Source organism: Balaenoptera musculus, chromosome 15 (assembly GCF_009873245.2).
Source record: "Balaenoptera musculus isolate JJ_BM4_2016_0621 chromosome 15, mBalMus1.pri.v3, whole genome shotgun sequence".
In the NCBI taxonomy this organism is placed as follows: Eukaryota; Metazoa; Chordata; class Mammalia; order Artiodactyla; family Balaenopteridae; genus Balaenoptera; species Balaenoptera musculus.
This window is the reverse complement of record NC_045799.1, coordinates 27,037,217-27,051,565: the sequence shown is the minus strand read 5'-3', so window position 1 is coordinate 27,051,565 and position 14,349 is coordinate 27,037,217. Positions and strand designations below refer to the sequence as shown.

General features: G+C 55.4%; 2 protein-coding genes across 2 annotated transcripts; both read right to left on the bottom strand.

The window, feature by feature from the left end:
• Positions 1 to 141: 141 nt before the first annotated feature.
• FOXS1 (forkhead box S1) lies at positions 142 to 4,161 on the bottom strand. Its single transcript, XM_036826448.1, has one exon. The coding sequence runs from the start codon at positions 1,393 to 1,395 to the stop codon at positions 403 to 405; it is 993 nt and encodes a 330-aa protein (XP_036682343.1). The 5' UTR covers positions 1,396 to 4,161; the 3' UTR covers positions 142 to 402.
• On the bottom strand, positions 4,154 to 13,557 carry LOC118881477 (interferon regulatory factor 4-like). The gene is made up of 8 exons (XM_036826447.1): positions 13,295 to 13,557; positions 7,905 to 8,094; positions 7,497 to 7,597; positions 6,596 to 6,707; positions 6,411 to 6,476; positions 5,264 to 5,635; positions 4,527 to 4,645; positions 4,154 to 4,290 (listed from the first exon to the last, which is right to left on the bottom strand). The coding sequence occupies exons 1-8, from the start codon at positions 13,466 to 13,468 to the stop codon at positions 4,180 to 4,182; spliced, it is 1,245 nt and encodes a 414-aa protein (XP_036682342.1). The 5' UTR covers positions 13,469 to 13,557; the 3' UTR covers positions 4,154 to 4,179.
• Positions 13,558 to 14,349: the final 792 nt, after the last annotated feature.

Genomic DNA, 14,349 nt, shown 5'->3' with positions numbered 1-14,349 from the left:
TCCCCAGCAGGAGAAAGCCTCATGTAGGACATTTCTATCTGGGGTCCCCCGTCCCTGCCATACCACCCCACAATCATACGCCCCCCCCCCACGGAGCCAGGTGTCCTGGCCCTCAGTCCCCAACCATCCAGCAAACTGACCCTCATCATCACACTGGCTTTATTGGCCCTGAGAGCCATAGAGTAAATCCCAAGGGGGCCCTGCTTCCCCCACCCCCAAGTCTGTCCAGAGACCCTGGGTGCTGGCTGAGTGTTCACCACTCCAATCTTGGCTTCCTGTCCCGGCTGTTGTGGGCTTGCCAGGCCTGTGTCCTTTGAGAGCTCCCCAGATCCTAGAGTCAGGGTCAACCTGGAGGGCGTAGCTGGCAGGGGCTCTGCAGGGACTGCCTGAGGCCGGCTGGCTTCACTCAAAGAAGAACATTCCTGGCGTCCGGTATAGGCAGGAGGTCAGCCCCAATGGGTAGCCGGAGCTTCCCTGGACAGGGAAGCTGCCTGCAACCCAGGGTTCCTTGGGGTCAGCTGGCAGGGGCAGCGGGGCCCGGAGAGAGGCTGGAGGGGTGGGTGGTGCAGGGGAGGGGGCTGCTGAGGCCAAGAGGTGCTCAAGGCCAGGATCAGTCCCCATGCAGAAATTCAGCGCCTGCAGCCGGCACTGGTAGCTGCTCCCGATGGTGGCCTCGGAGGTCAAGATGGGGGCAGGGGCCTTGCTAAACCCCTCAGCCTCAGAGAAGCTGGCAGAAAAGCCAAATGCAGGGCTCGGGGAAGATGAGGTGGCCACGGGGAGCTCCCCTGGACCTGCAGGCTTGGGCGTGGGCATCTCCTTGGGCTCCGAGGGTGGCCGAGGCCTGGCATTGGTGGCGGCCGGGCACACACTGGCTGGCAAGGCCCCCACCAGACCCCCAAAGCTTAGGCCCTTGGGCTCTGGCGGCTCCAGTGGGAACGGGCATTGCATGCCAGTCGCAGCGTCGGGGGCTCCTAGGTCCTGGCTGGTGGCTCGGAGGGGTCTGCGGCGCACCTTGGCGGGGCCCTTGGCGCCCTCGGCACCTGCCCGTCGGGTGAAGCGCCGGCGTCGGCGCAGGAAGCTGCCGTGCTCGAACATGTCATGGCAGTCGGGGTCCAGCGTCCAGTAGCTGCCCTTGCCCGGTTTGCGATCATCACGGGGCACCTTGACAAAGCACTCGTTGAGGGACAGGTTGTGGCGGATGCTATTCTGCCAGCCGGGCCGGTTGTGGCGGTAGAAGGCGAAGCGGCCCATGATGTAGCGGTAGATGCCACTGAGCGTGGCCCGCTGCCCCGGTGAGCTCTGGATGGCCATGGCAATCAGGGCGATGTAGCTGTAGGGAGGCTTGGTCGGCTCGGCCGCAGGGGCCAGGGGCCCGGGTGGGGGCTGCTGCTGCATGCTGACCAGGCTGGCCAGGCTGGCGGCTGCCGGAACCGCGGGGGCCGGGCACGGTGTCCAGGGCTGGTGTCCGGCACAGCCTGCCCAGGCTGGTTAAAAGGCCCACTGGCCCAGCCTCCAGCTGGAAAGGCAAAAAGGGGTGGGCCCGCCAGGCTGCCCTCCCTTCTTCCCTCGCCCCCTCCCCCAAGGCCCAAGAGGGGCGGGCAGGAGAGGCCAGGATTGGGAAGCCGTGAGCAGCTGCCAGGGGTGAGGAGACGGGAGGGAAGGGACTGAGACCCTTAGCCCACATGTGCTGGCTGGTGGTGGCTGAGGAGGGACAGGATGTGAAACTGAGCGAGAGAGAGACGAAACAAAGAGAGATAGAGGCCGAGATGGAAAGAGAGAGTGAAAAGAGACAGAGAGACAGAGACAAAGAGAGGTGAGGACATAATAAGAGGGAGACAGGAACATACAGAGAAGATACAGGCAGAGACTTAGAGACAACGAGCAGAAATAGACAGAAAAAAGGGAGACAGAGAGCCAGCCCCACGCACGTGCACACAGAGTACAGAAAAAGAATCACTGAATGAGAGAAAGAAAGGAATCCACAAAGATAGAGAGGAGGAGGGAGATACACACACACACACACATTAATGAGAGAGGAGAGAGGTAGCATCTGTGTCTGAGCTGGAGAACAGGGAGTTCCTGTGAGAAAAGCCTCAGGGGCCTCTCAAGTCCCCACCTCCGGTTCCCCCTTTCTTTTCTCTTCCTCCTCCCAGGCCTGGGGTCTACTTTCTCCTCCCCACAGTGCAGAGCACTCGAGGTCACACTGTTCCCTGCCCTCCTAGCACTGGGGTCTACGAGGGGTGGGGCACCTAGGGTGGGGACGAGGGCCGGCCCAACCCGGTTTGCTGAGCCCTGGCGCCCTCTAGTGACTACTGTGGGGAGGACAGACATCTGGACAGAGCCATCCACCCTCCCAAGAGGCTCTCAACCAAGACCCTGGCTGAGCCTCCGTTTCCCATCTGTAAAATGGAACTGAAGACTCTGCAGCTGTCCGGGCTGTGGTGGGGAGGCAACGGGCTCCCTTACACTGAATCCAGTGCCCTTTGAGAGCCTGGCACAGAGTAGGGGTTTGGGCATGACGAGGACTGTCCCCCTGAACTGAGGCTCCCCGATAGCTGCAGCCTTGGGCCGAGGGTACAGCGAAGCCCAGAACAGACAGTCAAGCCTTCCGAAGGATGGGGCAGCCTCCTCCACACTCTCCCACCCACAAGTAACCAAGTCATCGGGCCCCTACTGTGTGCCACTCTCCATGCCAGGCCAGCTCCCCTCCCCTCTCGACATTTACTTCTCAGACCAACTCTGCTCCAGAGGCCTTGATAGCTTCTTTTGAGTAGATGAGGAATCTAAGGCTCAGAGAAGTTAAGTGATTTGCCTGAGGTGGCACAGCTAGTCAGTGACAAAGCTGTGATTTCAACCCAGAATTCTGTAACTCCTTAACACTACTCCTTCCGTGAGGGGCAGGGGTAGAGGACTGTCACTGGGCCCCCACTGGAAAACTGGCTGTGACCCCCAAGGGAATAGGGACCATGATTTGCTCTATCCCCAGTGTCCAGTATCTGCCTGGAACAGAGTAGGTGCTCAATAAACATTCATTGAATGAATTTTAAAACCAGTGATTCGACTGATTCTGTCCTTTATTGAATCATACAGGTTTCCCCCCATAAAAGTGGCTTATTAATGTGTCACTAAAAGATTTATTATGTTGCCATCTGTAAGAGAATTCCTATAAATAAAGTCAGAAATCAGAAAAGGTAAAAGGTCTGATATCTGGGGTAGAAAACAGTGACTTTACTGACAAGGCAGGGTCACTGCTTTCATGGTGGAGAGGGTTCCCTCCCAATTCTCAAGGACTCCCTACAACTTAGAGTTTGCAAAGATTGGGGGGGCTTGGGTAGGGGCTGGACTCCTGGCTCCCACTTTGGCTTCTGTCCTAGGCCTGCCTCAGTTTCTCCAAAGACAGTATCTACTGGCGGTGGTTCAGTGGTTAGCATTTAAAGCCCCAGGTTCAGGCTAAGTCCTCTGCTTTGGGACCCCCTCCCCTCACTACTCCCCACCCACCCCAAAAGAAGAGAGACTTGTGGCAGGTGAAAGGAGGGTCTGGAAACTCACAGCCCCTCAGAGGTGGGGCAATTCTGTTACTGGTTGGGCTTCAGTCTAAACTATGCGGAGGATCTTATTATTGGTAATCTCAGCCCCCTTTTTTTTTGGCCGCACCTGGGGGCTTGCGGGATCTTAATTCCCCACGAGGAATCCCTCGAACCTGGGCCCCCAGCAGTGGAAGCACAGAGTCCTAACCACTGGACCACCAGGGAACTCCCAGTAAACTCAGCTTTAAGCAAACCTTATAATGGTTCAATTGCAGGTAAGGTCTGCTTTAGGTAAACCGCTATAGGCATGTCCGGCTCTTCACAAAAAGATGAAGTCTTGTTTCTGCCCTAATTGCTATTTCTGGAACCTCAAGGTCGAGTTTGGTTCCCAAGCCTGTCGCCCCAGGCCCAGGTACCGGGCTGTCCGCTTACGCGCCTCCTTCCTGGGTTCCCGGGGCTCCATCTCATTGGCTGAGAGATTGAAGGCCGTGACTGGCTTCCGCTGTCTCAACCTACCTGGGCGATGAGTGAGGCGAGACCTAAAGATCCCTGGCTCAGCTGGGGCAGGGCTGGGGTGGGATCTGCACCCTGTGGGGACTGCTTTAGAGGGTACGGGAGGGGGAAACAGCCGCTCAGGGCTGACTCAGCTGCGTCAGCAGGTGAGTGACGCTGTCGGGGATGCGGGGCTGGGAACGCGCCATCGAGGCACCTGGCCGTGAAGCTTCGAGTGTAGGAGGAGCTCCCGCGCGAAGACTGGCTCCACCTGCGGGGTGGGGGTGGGGGTGGGGCAATGAGCCAACCTTCCCCTTTACCCACACCCTTTGTTGGGGGGTGGGCGGGAGTGACAGCCCCTCTCCACATGCATTTTACACGCAAGGTCTTCCAGATCAGAGGGTTGTAAGGGAGGTCCGGGGCGGAGCTGGGACTGGAGGGCGCAGTGAGAGGCCGTTCGGGGAGGCTGGAGGGTGTGGTTCTCCGCTGGAGTGGGAGGTGACTCACATGGGCCATAATGAGACGCTCCTCGGGCTGGTCCGGGGGCCCCGGGTACTCCTCGCCAAAGCACAGCCGGATCTGGTACTCGGGCTCCTGGCGACCATCCTGCAGGTGGGCTCTCAGTTCTATGGGCACCGAGACTGTGAGGTCTGGGCCAAGATGGGGCGTCCCACCTGGTGCCCACCTTGTGCTCACATCCTATGCCCACGTCCCGTAAGCCCACATCCCCATTGTGTGCCCATGCCCTATGCCCACTTCCACTCCCCACACCTGCCTCCTGTCCCACATCTGCTCCCACTTCTAGGTTTCATGCCCCGTGCCTCGTGCCCTATGCTCACTATCATGCCTTTATGCCCACCCCATGCCCACTGCCACTCACCTATGCCTATCTTGTGCCCAGTGCCCCCGATGCCCACCCTATGCTTAACGCCCTATGACAACACGTGCCCAAGTCCTATGCTTATGTCCCACACCCAGTGCCCCAGCCTGCCGCGTGCCTGCACCTCCCATACGCCTATGTCTAATCTGTGCCCAGCCCTCCCGATGCCCATATTCGTTCCCACTCCCGGTGCGTCTGCGTCATGTCCTTTGTTTCCATGCCCACTCCAGCCCAGCATCGTCGAGTCCATCGCCCCGCGCCCACATCTCGTGTGCCCACTCTCCTCTGTCCGCCTTCCTTTGCCGACCCCTGTGCCCGGCCACTCCGCCCCGCGCCGCCAGCGGCCCCGCTGTCGCGCTCTTACCCGCGAGGAAGCGGCGCGTGTCGAGGAGCTGGCAGGTGCGCTCTCGCTCCAGTTTGTTGGGCCGCGCGCGGTGCGGGGCGAGCGGGCCGCGCCAGTACACACGGCCCTGGCACAGGCGCTTGGCGAAGACGCCCTCGGGCGCCACCCAGAGCAGCACTCCGCGCTCCAGGTGGGGCAGCAGGCGCCGCAGCACGCGGGCGCCGGGCGGCGGCTCCGGGAAACGAACCTGCGCGACGCGCGGCGGCGGCCCTAGCAGGAGCTCGGCGGCAGCGGCGGCCGCGCGCGGACTCAAGCTGCAGCCCTCGGCCGCGCGCGCTGTGGCTTCGCGCACCAGCTCCGCGCCATAGAAGAGTCGCACGTGCAGCCAAAAATCTGCGGGAAAGGGAGGGGGCGCGCGTCTGGCGTTGGCGGCGCTGGCTCCCCCTCCCCTCACAACAGGGCAGGGAACCCAGAGGTCACCCGGCCGCCACCTCGGGAATTTTTGACACTCCCTCCCTATAAGTAATAATAGTAATTCTAGTAGTAGTGGTGGTAGTAAATAATAGCAGCTTCCAGTATAAACAAACTAGTAGTTGAGCTTCAAAAGCATAGGGTCTGGGGCCATCAGTACAATGGGGGCATGACACTGACGCCCTCCCAGCCCGAATTTCTGGGATTCTGGGATTCTAGGAATTTCCTCCTGACAAATATTTAAATGCCGGTAGAAATAATAATCATCATAATAATAGCAACAACAACAACAAAACAGCAGCCTCCCATATGAAGAGCTAGCAGTAGGCTCAATGGTTAGGGCTGTGGGCTCTACAGCCAGGCCCTTGGGTTCTAATCTCTCACTGCCCCTTAGGAGCTGTGATCTGACAGTAACTTTCCCGGGGTTACTAACTGTGTGACCTTGGGCAGGGTTCTTAACCTCTGTGTCTGGTTTCTGCATCTGTAAAATGGGGAGAATGGCAGTATCTATCTCACAGGGCTGTGGGGAGACGTAGAAGGATGCCTGGTATAAGCTAAGCCCTCAACAAATGTTAGCTGTTGTTATCTGGAGTCTGGGCTGGGTGCTTTGGGTGGGAGACAGAGGCTATTCGGCACCAACCCTAGGTCCTCCCCAGTTCTGCACAGTGGTCAGGGGAGAGGGCCTTCAGATTCTTACCGGGGTTGCTGAAGTCCTCAGAAGGCGAGGGGCCCCAGGGGTGAGCAGGATCCTGAGCCTGGTACCCTGGAGAAGGAGGGGAAGCAGTAAGGCATCGCCTCACCCTGGGTCCCTCGACCCCTAGATCAAGGTCCTGGAAGAGGCCGGGGAGGAGGCAGGGGCGGGTGAGGAGACCCAGTCCTTACTGTGGTCAGCCAAAGGGCCTGGGGGCAGGGCAGCTGGTGGCAGGGAGTCCTGCTGGGCCAGCCTGGGGGGCTGCTCCTTGTCCTTATCCTCTGTGACTAATCTGGAGCCAACCTGAGCATCGGGAGAAAGGGTCGTGAGGGTGGAAGAGGAGACCTGTGGGCCACAGGAGCTTCCAGACAGTCTAAACTGGGGCAGAGGGAGGTCTGGGCAGACTGAAAGCCAGCTGGGCTTGATAGGGACTTTGAGGTTTACCCCGTAGAGTTAAAGAGAGAGTTGATGGGGTTTTTGGAGGTGAAGCTCATTGTGACAGGGAGAGAAAAGTGCTAGGAGTGAATGAGGAGATGGGGTGATAGAGCAATGGAATGGGGGCACTTGGGACAGTGGAATGAACCAGGCTAATGGGGAGATGGGAACAGAGGAATGAACCGCAGATGAAGGGGGAGAGGTGATGGGATGGAGTAAGAGTGATACAGACAGTGATGGAGATAGAGATGATAGGGGTGATGGCAACAATGAGAGCTAGAGGTGATGCAGGTGAAGGGAATACAGCGATGGAAGTGGATCTGATGGGATGAGTGGGGACAGAGTGATTGACCCCATGATGACAGGGAAGAGGGGCTGAAATGGGAGAAAATAGGGCTGACACAGACAGAGTGATGGAGGTGAAGATGGTGGAGACGATGGGACAGAAATGATGGAGTCGAGGAGAATAGAATGGAGGAGATGAAAATGATGGCAGAGATGGAGTAGAGGCAGGAAGTAGAGCTGATGGATGGGAACAGTGATGGGCAGGAGCTGATGGAGAGGATGAGATGAATGTGCTGGAGATTATAGAGGGGGCGGTATGGGTGCCAGGTGACTGGGCCAGCAAGGCTGTAGGGGCTGGAAGGACGCACTGACCTGCTCTTCTGTCTTGCAGGCCAGCTCTGTCACTTCTCCAGGGGGCAGCTGCTGGCTATGAAGAATGCCCTCCTCTTTACAGGGAGCACAAGCCCTGGTAACTGGATGAAGCAAGAAATAGTCTGTGGTTTACTGGGCCCCAAGGGGAACCCCCTCAACCTTGTCTGAGGTGATCCCAGATCAGAGTAACCCAGCTCACTGCATGATCTCAGGCAAGGCCCACCTCTCTCTGGGCTCAGTTTCCTCCTTTTCGAATGGGGAGATAAACTGTAAGGTCCTTCTAGGTTTACCAGCCCATGAGTTTAAGCTCAATAAGCCCACCATTTCCCATTTTACAGATGGGCAATGTGAGGTCCTTATTGCCCAGAGAGCCATCCTCAGCTGCTACCTCCAGGGACAGGATGGTACCTGGGCTGTGGGCACCGTCAGACAGGAGCCGGTAGACCTTGTAGGGGTTGGAGATGTCCAGCTGGCTGCGCGAGCGCACCTCACAGAAGTCAGTGCTCTTGTTGAGGGCACAGCGGAGCCGTGTCTTCCAGGTGGAGGGGTCCTCCTTGTCAACGCCCTCTAGGTGCTTGCCCTTGTATATGGCCCAGGCCTGGGGATGAGCAGGGGCATTGGGGGAGGAATAGCGTGGGAGATGGGGATGGTGCCATGAAAAGGGATGAGGGCTGCCTTGCCTCCCACCCTTCTCTCTCTCTCCCTCTGTTCCTCGGCCCCTCCCTCCTTCCTTCTCTTCCTCCCTCCTTCCATCCAACACATATTCCTTGAGCTCCTGCTATGTGCCAGGCCCAAGTTAAGGACTAAATGGGGAACAACAAGACATACATGGTCCCTGTTCTCAAGGAACTCAAGTCTAATGGTAGAAGGCAACCGCAAATAGCTGAAAGGAAATAACTGTATTCCAAATTACGGATTGTGATAAATGAAAAAAATAATACGATGGGATATAAAATGCTGGCAGTGACTTGCTATCTGGAGAGCCATAAAACTAAATCCTTACCTATTGCCACAAACAAAGTGGACTCCAGATGATTAAAAACCAAAAGTAAGAGGTAAGACTATAAACTTAATAGGAAATAATGTAGAAAATCTTCTAGGGACAGAGAATGCTTCTTAACCAAAATTTTAAAGGCATGAACCATAAGGCAAAAAAATTGCAATGTCTGAAATCAGCAAGGGGCTAAGATCTAGAACATACAGGAACTTCTGCAAATCAATAAGAAACAGAAAGCATCCCCTAAAGAAAAATTCTTATCAAAGGACAAGAATGGGTGGTTTACAGAAGAGGAAACCAGAAGCCCATGAGCATAGGAGAAGGTACTGAAACTCATTAGTGCCAGAGAAATGCAAATAAAAGTATGAGGTATCACCTGTAAGCTTACAAAATTTAGCCAGTTGGATAAGCCAGTAATTGGTTGGGATGTGGACACTGTTGGTGGGCATGGAATGGGAGCAGAGTTTCTGGAGGGCAATCAGGCATGCCTAGTCCAATTAAGTATAAGCATACCCTGTGAGCAGAAATTCCAGTTCCAAAGGAATTCTCGCATAGGCTCACGAGGGGACCAGGGCAAGCAGATCCACTGCAGCGTTATTTGTGGTCTGGAAAGCAAACTTGTGTCCATCCCTGGGAAAGTAGGTGGGGGAGTGCGTGTAATAGATGCCCACTATAGAGTCTATGCAGCATCTAGAAACAAATCAGATGGACAGAGAACAAGAATAGATCTTCAGAGCATGACCTTGAGTGAAATAAAAGTAAGACACAGAATGAGATCTATGACACAATTATGATGTATATAAGGTAAGAATACACACGAAACAGCAATGCCCACTTTGCAAGAAAACATACAAACCAAAGATACTCATTAAACACATTAGAATGACTGTTGTGGTAGAGGGACTAAATAAATAAGTAAATAATATGAGCGGCTGCTTTAGAGAGGGTGATCAGAAAAGGCCTCTTGGGGCTTCCCTGGTGGCGCAGTGGTTAAGAATTCGCCTGCCAATGCAGGGGACACGGGTTCGTGCCCCGGTCCGGGAAGATCCCACATGCCGTGGAACGGCTAGGCCCGTGAGCCACAACTACTGAGCCTGCGCGTCTGGAGCCTGTGCTCCGCAACAAGAGAAGCCGCGATAGTGAGAGGCCCGCACACCGCGATGAAGAGTGGCCCCCGCTCTCCGCAACTGGAGAAAGCCCTCGCACAGAAACGAGGACCCAACGCAGCCAAAAATAAATAAATAAATTTATTAAAAAAAAAAAAAGAAAAGACCTCTTGGAGGAAGTGGCATTTGGGCTGAAGCCTGATTGAAAAGAAGGATGGAGTCGGACAAAGAGCTGGGGGAAGGCTGTACTAGGTAGAAGGAACAGCAAGCGCAGGGGTCCTGGGGTGGGAGAGATTCAAGGAAGGCCAGTGAGGCTGGAGCACAGTAGTCAAAGGGGAGGACAGTAGGAGATGTCTTGTTCGCATTGCTCACTTTCAGGGATGGGGGGCGGGGGATTTAACTGATAAATCACACTCAGTCATTGCTCTCGGAGATCCCAGGCTTAGTGGGACACCAGACTGAAAAGCCACAGTTCCTTTGTTGGTGTCTCTTGCCAGTGGTGAGACCTTTAAGGCTTGATTTTGTTGTCTGTAAACTGTGCCAGTAATACCTAACCTCACCTGGTCGTGGCGAGTGTAAGATGAACGGTCTATGTAATGTGCTTAGCACAGCACCTGGCACACAGTGCTTATTTACTGCAGTACTTACTCATTACGTTAAGGATGCTCTAACTCAAAGGTAACCTGGGCTCAAGGCACAGGGTGTTATCACCATGATGAGAGAGGGATCTCTCTCCCTAAGCCCCTAAGCATTTAAAGTGGTGCCTGGCACACAGGAGATGCTCACTAAATATCTGTTGAATGAATCAAATTGGGCCTCGAAGGATAAATAGGAAGTTGCCAGGTGGAGTGACGTTCCCGGCAGGGGGAACAGCTTGAGCAAAGGCACGGAAGCGCATGATGCACGCGGGGGACGGTGAGCAGCCTGGAGTGACTGGAGGTGACGTGTGCGTCTGAGGGTATGTGTACTGTTGATTCTTGTTATCCATGGTCGTTGTGTTCTATAAAATTTACACAACCACTGAGTTAGCAAACACTGAACCATCACTCCTAAGGGAAATACAAGGCTAGGTTCCTGCAAGCCTCTGGTCACCCCATTTTCATCAACTGGTCAATACCTAACCTTGTTCTATGAGTGTTTCTGTTGAAGGACACCATATTTAATATAAACTGTTCATTCATTAACAGTGAACTCATGGCCAACAACACTGTAACTCATGTCTGCAAGAAACTTACGGACGTCACAGCCTTCATGTGCTCAGGAATACTGACAGCGCTTCAACACTGTGCAAGCTTGGGGGTCATTTTAAACAGTGAAATCACCAACAAAAAGCACAAAAATATTCAAAACGTGGACTAAATATTGTCTGCGAAAGGACACCTGTTTACAGTAGAAGAGCTGAAACTAGAGTTGTCACCTTGCTCAACCTCAGCTGGGAACATGCATGTTGGTGACAATTTTTTTTTTGCCATCCTGTGCATGTCTGTGAATGGCTGCAAAAGTGCCTTGAATATCGCTTTTGAGATTACATATAATTTTAGCGAGTAAGAGGATTTGTAAATATGGAGTCTGTGAATAATGAGGATCAACTGTATGTGGTGGGGGGAGGGGAAGAGGAATTAAGGAAGAAGACAGATTGAAGCTGGATCATGAATGTCCTCGAAGGCCAAGCTTTATCCCGTGGACTTTGAGGCACCAGGAGGGCCTGAAGCCAGGGAGTCACATGTGTGTCAGTGGTGGGTTGAGGGATGGGTCAAAGCAGCTCCAAAGAGGGACAGGGAGGGCCAGTCTCCAGAATCTCCCACTTCTGAAGAGCACGTAGCCTTAAGGAGCAGGCCAGGTAACCACCTGTTCAACACTTACTGAACCAGCCCTCTGTGGGCCAGGCACTGTGCTCAAGGTCACCACCCATGGGCAGCTGGAGGAGGAAGACTCATACAAGGCACTTATAATTCATAGGGAAAGCTGTTCAATGGCGGAAGCAGAAGGAATCAGGGATGACTGGGGAGAAGCACTGAGAGCTTCATAAATGCATTAAGCAAATGAAGGCATCAGGGAAGGCTTGTCTTTAGTAAGAGATGTTTAAGCTGAGCATGATGGGAGTTGGCCAGTGAAGGTGAAGAAGAGAGGGTGTTCCAGGCAGGGGGAACAGAATGTACAAAGGTCTCACGGTGAGAGAGACAGGAAGCATTTGGAGACTGAAAGAACTGTCTGGCTGGGTCTAAAGTTGGGGAAGGAGTGGAGAGAGATGGACAGAGGCCAGGGAGGAGCAGTTCATGCAGGGCTTTGAGGTTCTGGTAAGGAGTTGGGACTTTATCACAAGAGTAATGGGGAGCCATGGAAGGATTCTGAGTAGGGGAGTGCCAAGGCAAGATTTACATTTAGAAATATCCCTCTGGAGGACTGAGGGGAGAGCTGAGGGATGGGAAAGCAGGGCATTCAGTTATCCTGGTGAGAGATGGTGGGAATGGGTCCACGTAGATGGATGAAAGAGCCAAAGTAAGAGCCAAAGGCCTTGGAAATGGATTAGAATGAGATTGCAGGAGAGGGAAGCGGCCAGGGTTCAGGTGCCTAGCTCTGGGGTCTCGGTGGCGATCGGTGCCATCTTCCATTTTGGGAAATACAGACGTTTGTAGGAGGGAGCTGACGAGTGTGGTATTAGGAGGTGCTGAGTTTGAGAGGTCTGGGCTGTCAGACCAGCAGGCTTGGGGCTTGGATGGGAGGCTGGGAACCGTTGGGCTCCACACTGAGGCTGTGGAAGGGGAGAGTGGGACGTGAGGAGGGAGGTCCAGGAGAGAGTGCTGAGAGCCCCAAAAGAGGAGAAGAAGGGATGGAGGCTGAGAAGCAGGGGCCAGGAAGGTAGGAGGAAAACAGGTCAGGGTTGGAGTGGGGAGGGGACACAGATTCTGGAAACCAAGTGAGACTGTTTCAAGGAGGAGGGAGGGTCCACTAGACCCACCCAGGGGTCCAAGAAGATGATAGTGATGGCATCCTTGGATTTGGCAATTAGAGACATTAGCAGGAGGGAGAGAAACCACACTGTGTGGGGGGGGAGGAGCTGGGGGGGTATGAGTGAGGGAGTTGGTGTCCAGAAGACCCTTTCTAGGTGCTTCACCCTGTGAAAGGAGAGGGGAGACCAGAGAAGCAGGAGCTGGAGACGGCTGTGGTGTTTGGGATGGTGGCGGTGGCCTGGGATGCGGTTGGTTGCTTATTGCTCATGGGAGAGATTCCAGAGTGTCAATCTTGGTGGGAAATAGCCAGTTTGGTGGAAGTTAATGGTGTCCAAGGAAAGGGAGGGCATCCCTGGAGGAGGTCCCTGAGAAGGGCTGGTGTTGGAAAGCACAGAAAATGTCCTGAAGCTGCTGGGGTTAACAGTTTAGGGGTGGGAAGTGGAGGGAATTTCCATCGGTGGCGGTGGCGGTGGCATCTAATTTCCTCATGGAGAGGGAGGAGAGGTCCCCTGAGGGGTGGGGATGGTGCAGGTTATGCAGCCCTTGTCTGATTCTCTTTTAAGAGGGTGTGGGAGGGTTTCCCATGTATAGAGAACACTACCCTCAACCTAGAGACAACTGAGGTTAAGGGCTGAACCTGTGGCCCGAGGTTACAGCGTGTCGGGTCGGTTCCGGACTCTGCGACCGTGTGCGCGCAGAGCCCTCCCGGGCCGGGCCGGCGACCCCTGGCCCCCGCCCCCTTACCCTGAAGAGCGCCGCGTCCTGCTGCGCCTGGTAGCCCTGCTTGGCTGCGTGCTTCCAGGGGATGCGGAAGAGGGTCTTGCCCGCGTCCTCCCAGCGCAGCCCGGCGTAGCGCCCGCTCTCGATCTGCGCCCACCAGCCAGTCGCGAGGCGCAGGGGACCCCCGGCCCCCGCCATGAGTCGCCTGCTGTCGGGGACCCTCCCTTCGTCCCTCCGCCATGGTCGCCGGCCATCGGGGACGCAGTGCTCTGGGAGCGCGGCGGCCGGACCCCAGCGCGACAGGGGATCGCGGGGCCACCTGGACGGCGCGTGGAGGCGGCCGAAAGCGAAAGTCTGGCGGGAGGTTTACTTTCCTTTCTGCTCCCCAGAGGCCCTGTCGCCCCTCCCCGTGTCGCCTGGCCTGGAGGGCGTCGGTCCTCACGTAGGGGGCAGCTAGAGGCACCACCAAGACCCACTGAAGGGTACGGGGTGGGGTAGCCCGGTTTCTGCTCATCCCTGGAGGGGGGCCCCCTAAGGGCGCTCAGAGGCGTCCCTTGCACCATCCCTGCACCTGTTTTCTGCTCTTCCCAGCCTACCGGAAACTTAGTCTCTTTCCAGGACCTGGACTGTAGAGGTGGGAAAAGCATAGTGCTTCTCAGACCAACTCCCAGTAGAATTGGGAGGCAGAGACTGGTTTAAAATGAATACTCCTAGCCGCCATCCCAGACCTGAAGAATCAGATTTTCTGGGTAAGAAGTCCAGGAACGTGCATTTTAAACAAGTCCCCCCATGGGATTCTGATCCAGGTGGTCCATGGGTCAACCTTGGAGAAATATTTCCTTAAATATTGGGAGTCCCTTTCTGACTGCTCACCACGGTGCTGGGCCTGGCTGAAGCCTTTCCTGCAGTGTCTCAGTTGGTTCTCACAACAGCATGTGAGAGGAGTGTAATTACCTACTTTGTTAAGAGGACTGAGGTCACAGAGCTAGTGCCTGGGGGAGCCAGAATCTGAACCCAGGACTCTCTGCCCCCAGAGCCCAGGAGCCTGAACAGTGCCCCACACTGCCTCCCAACAGCTG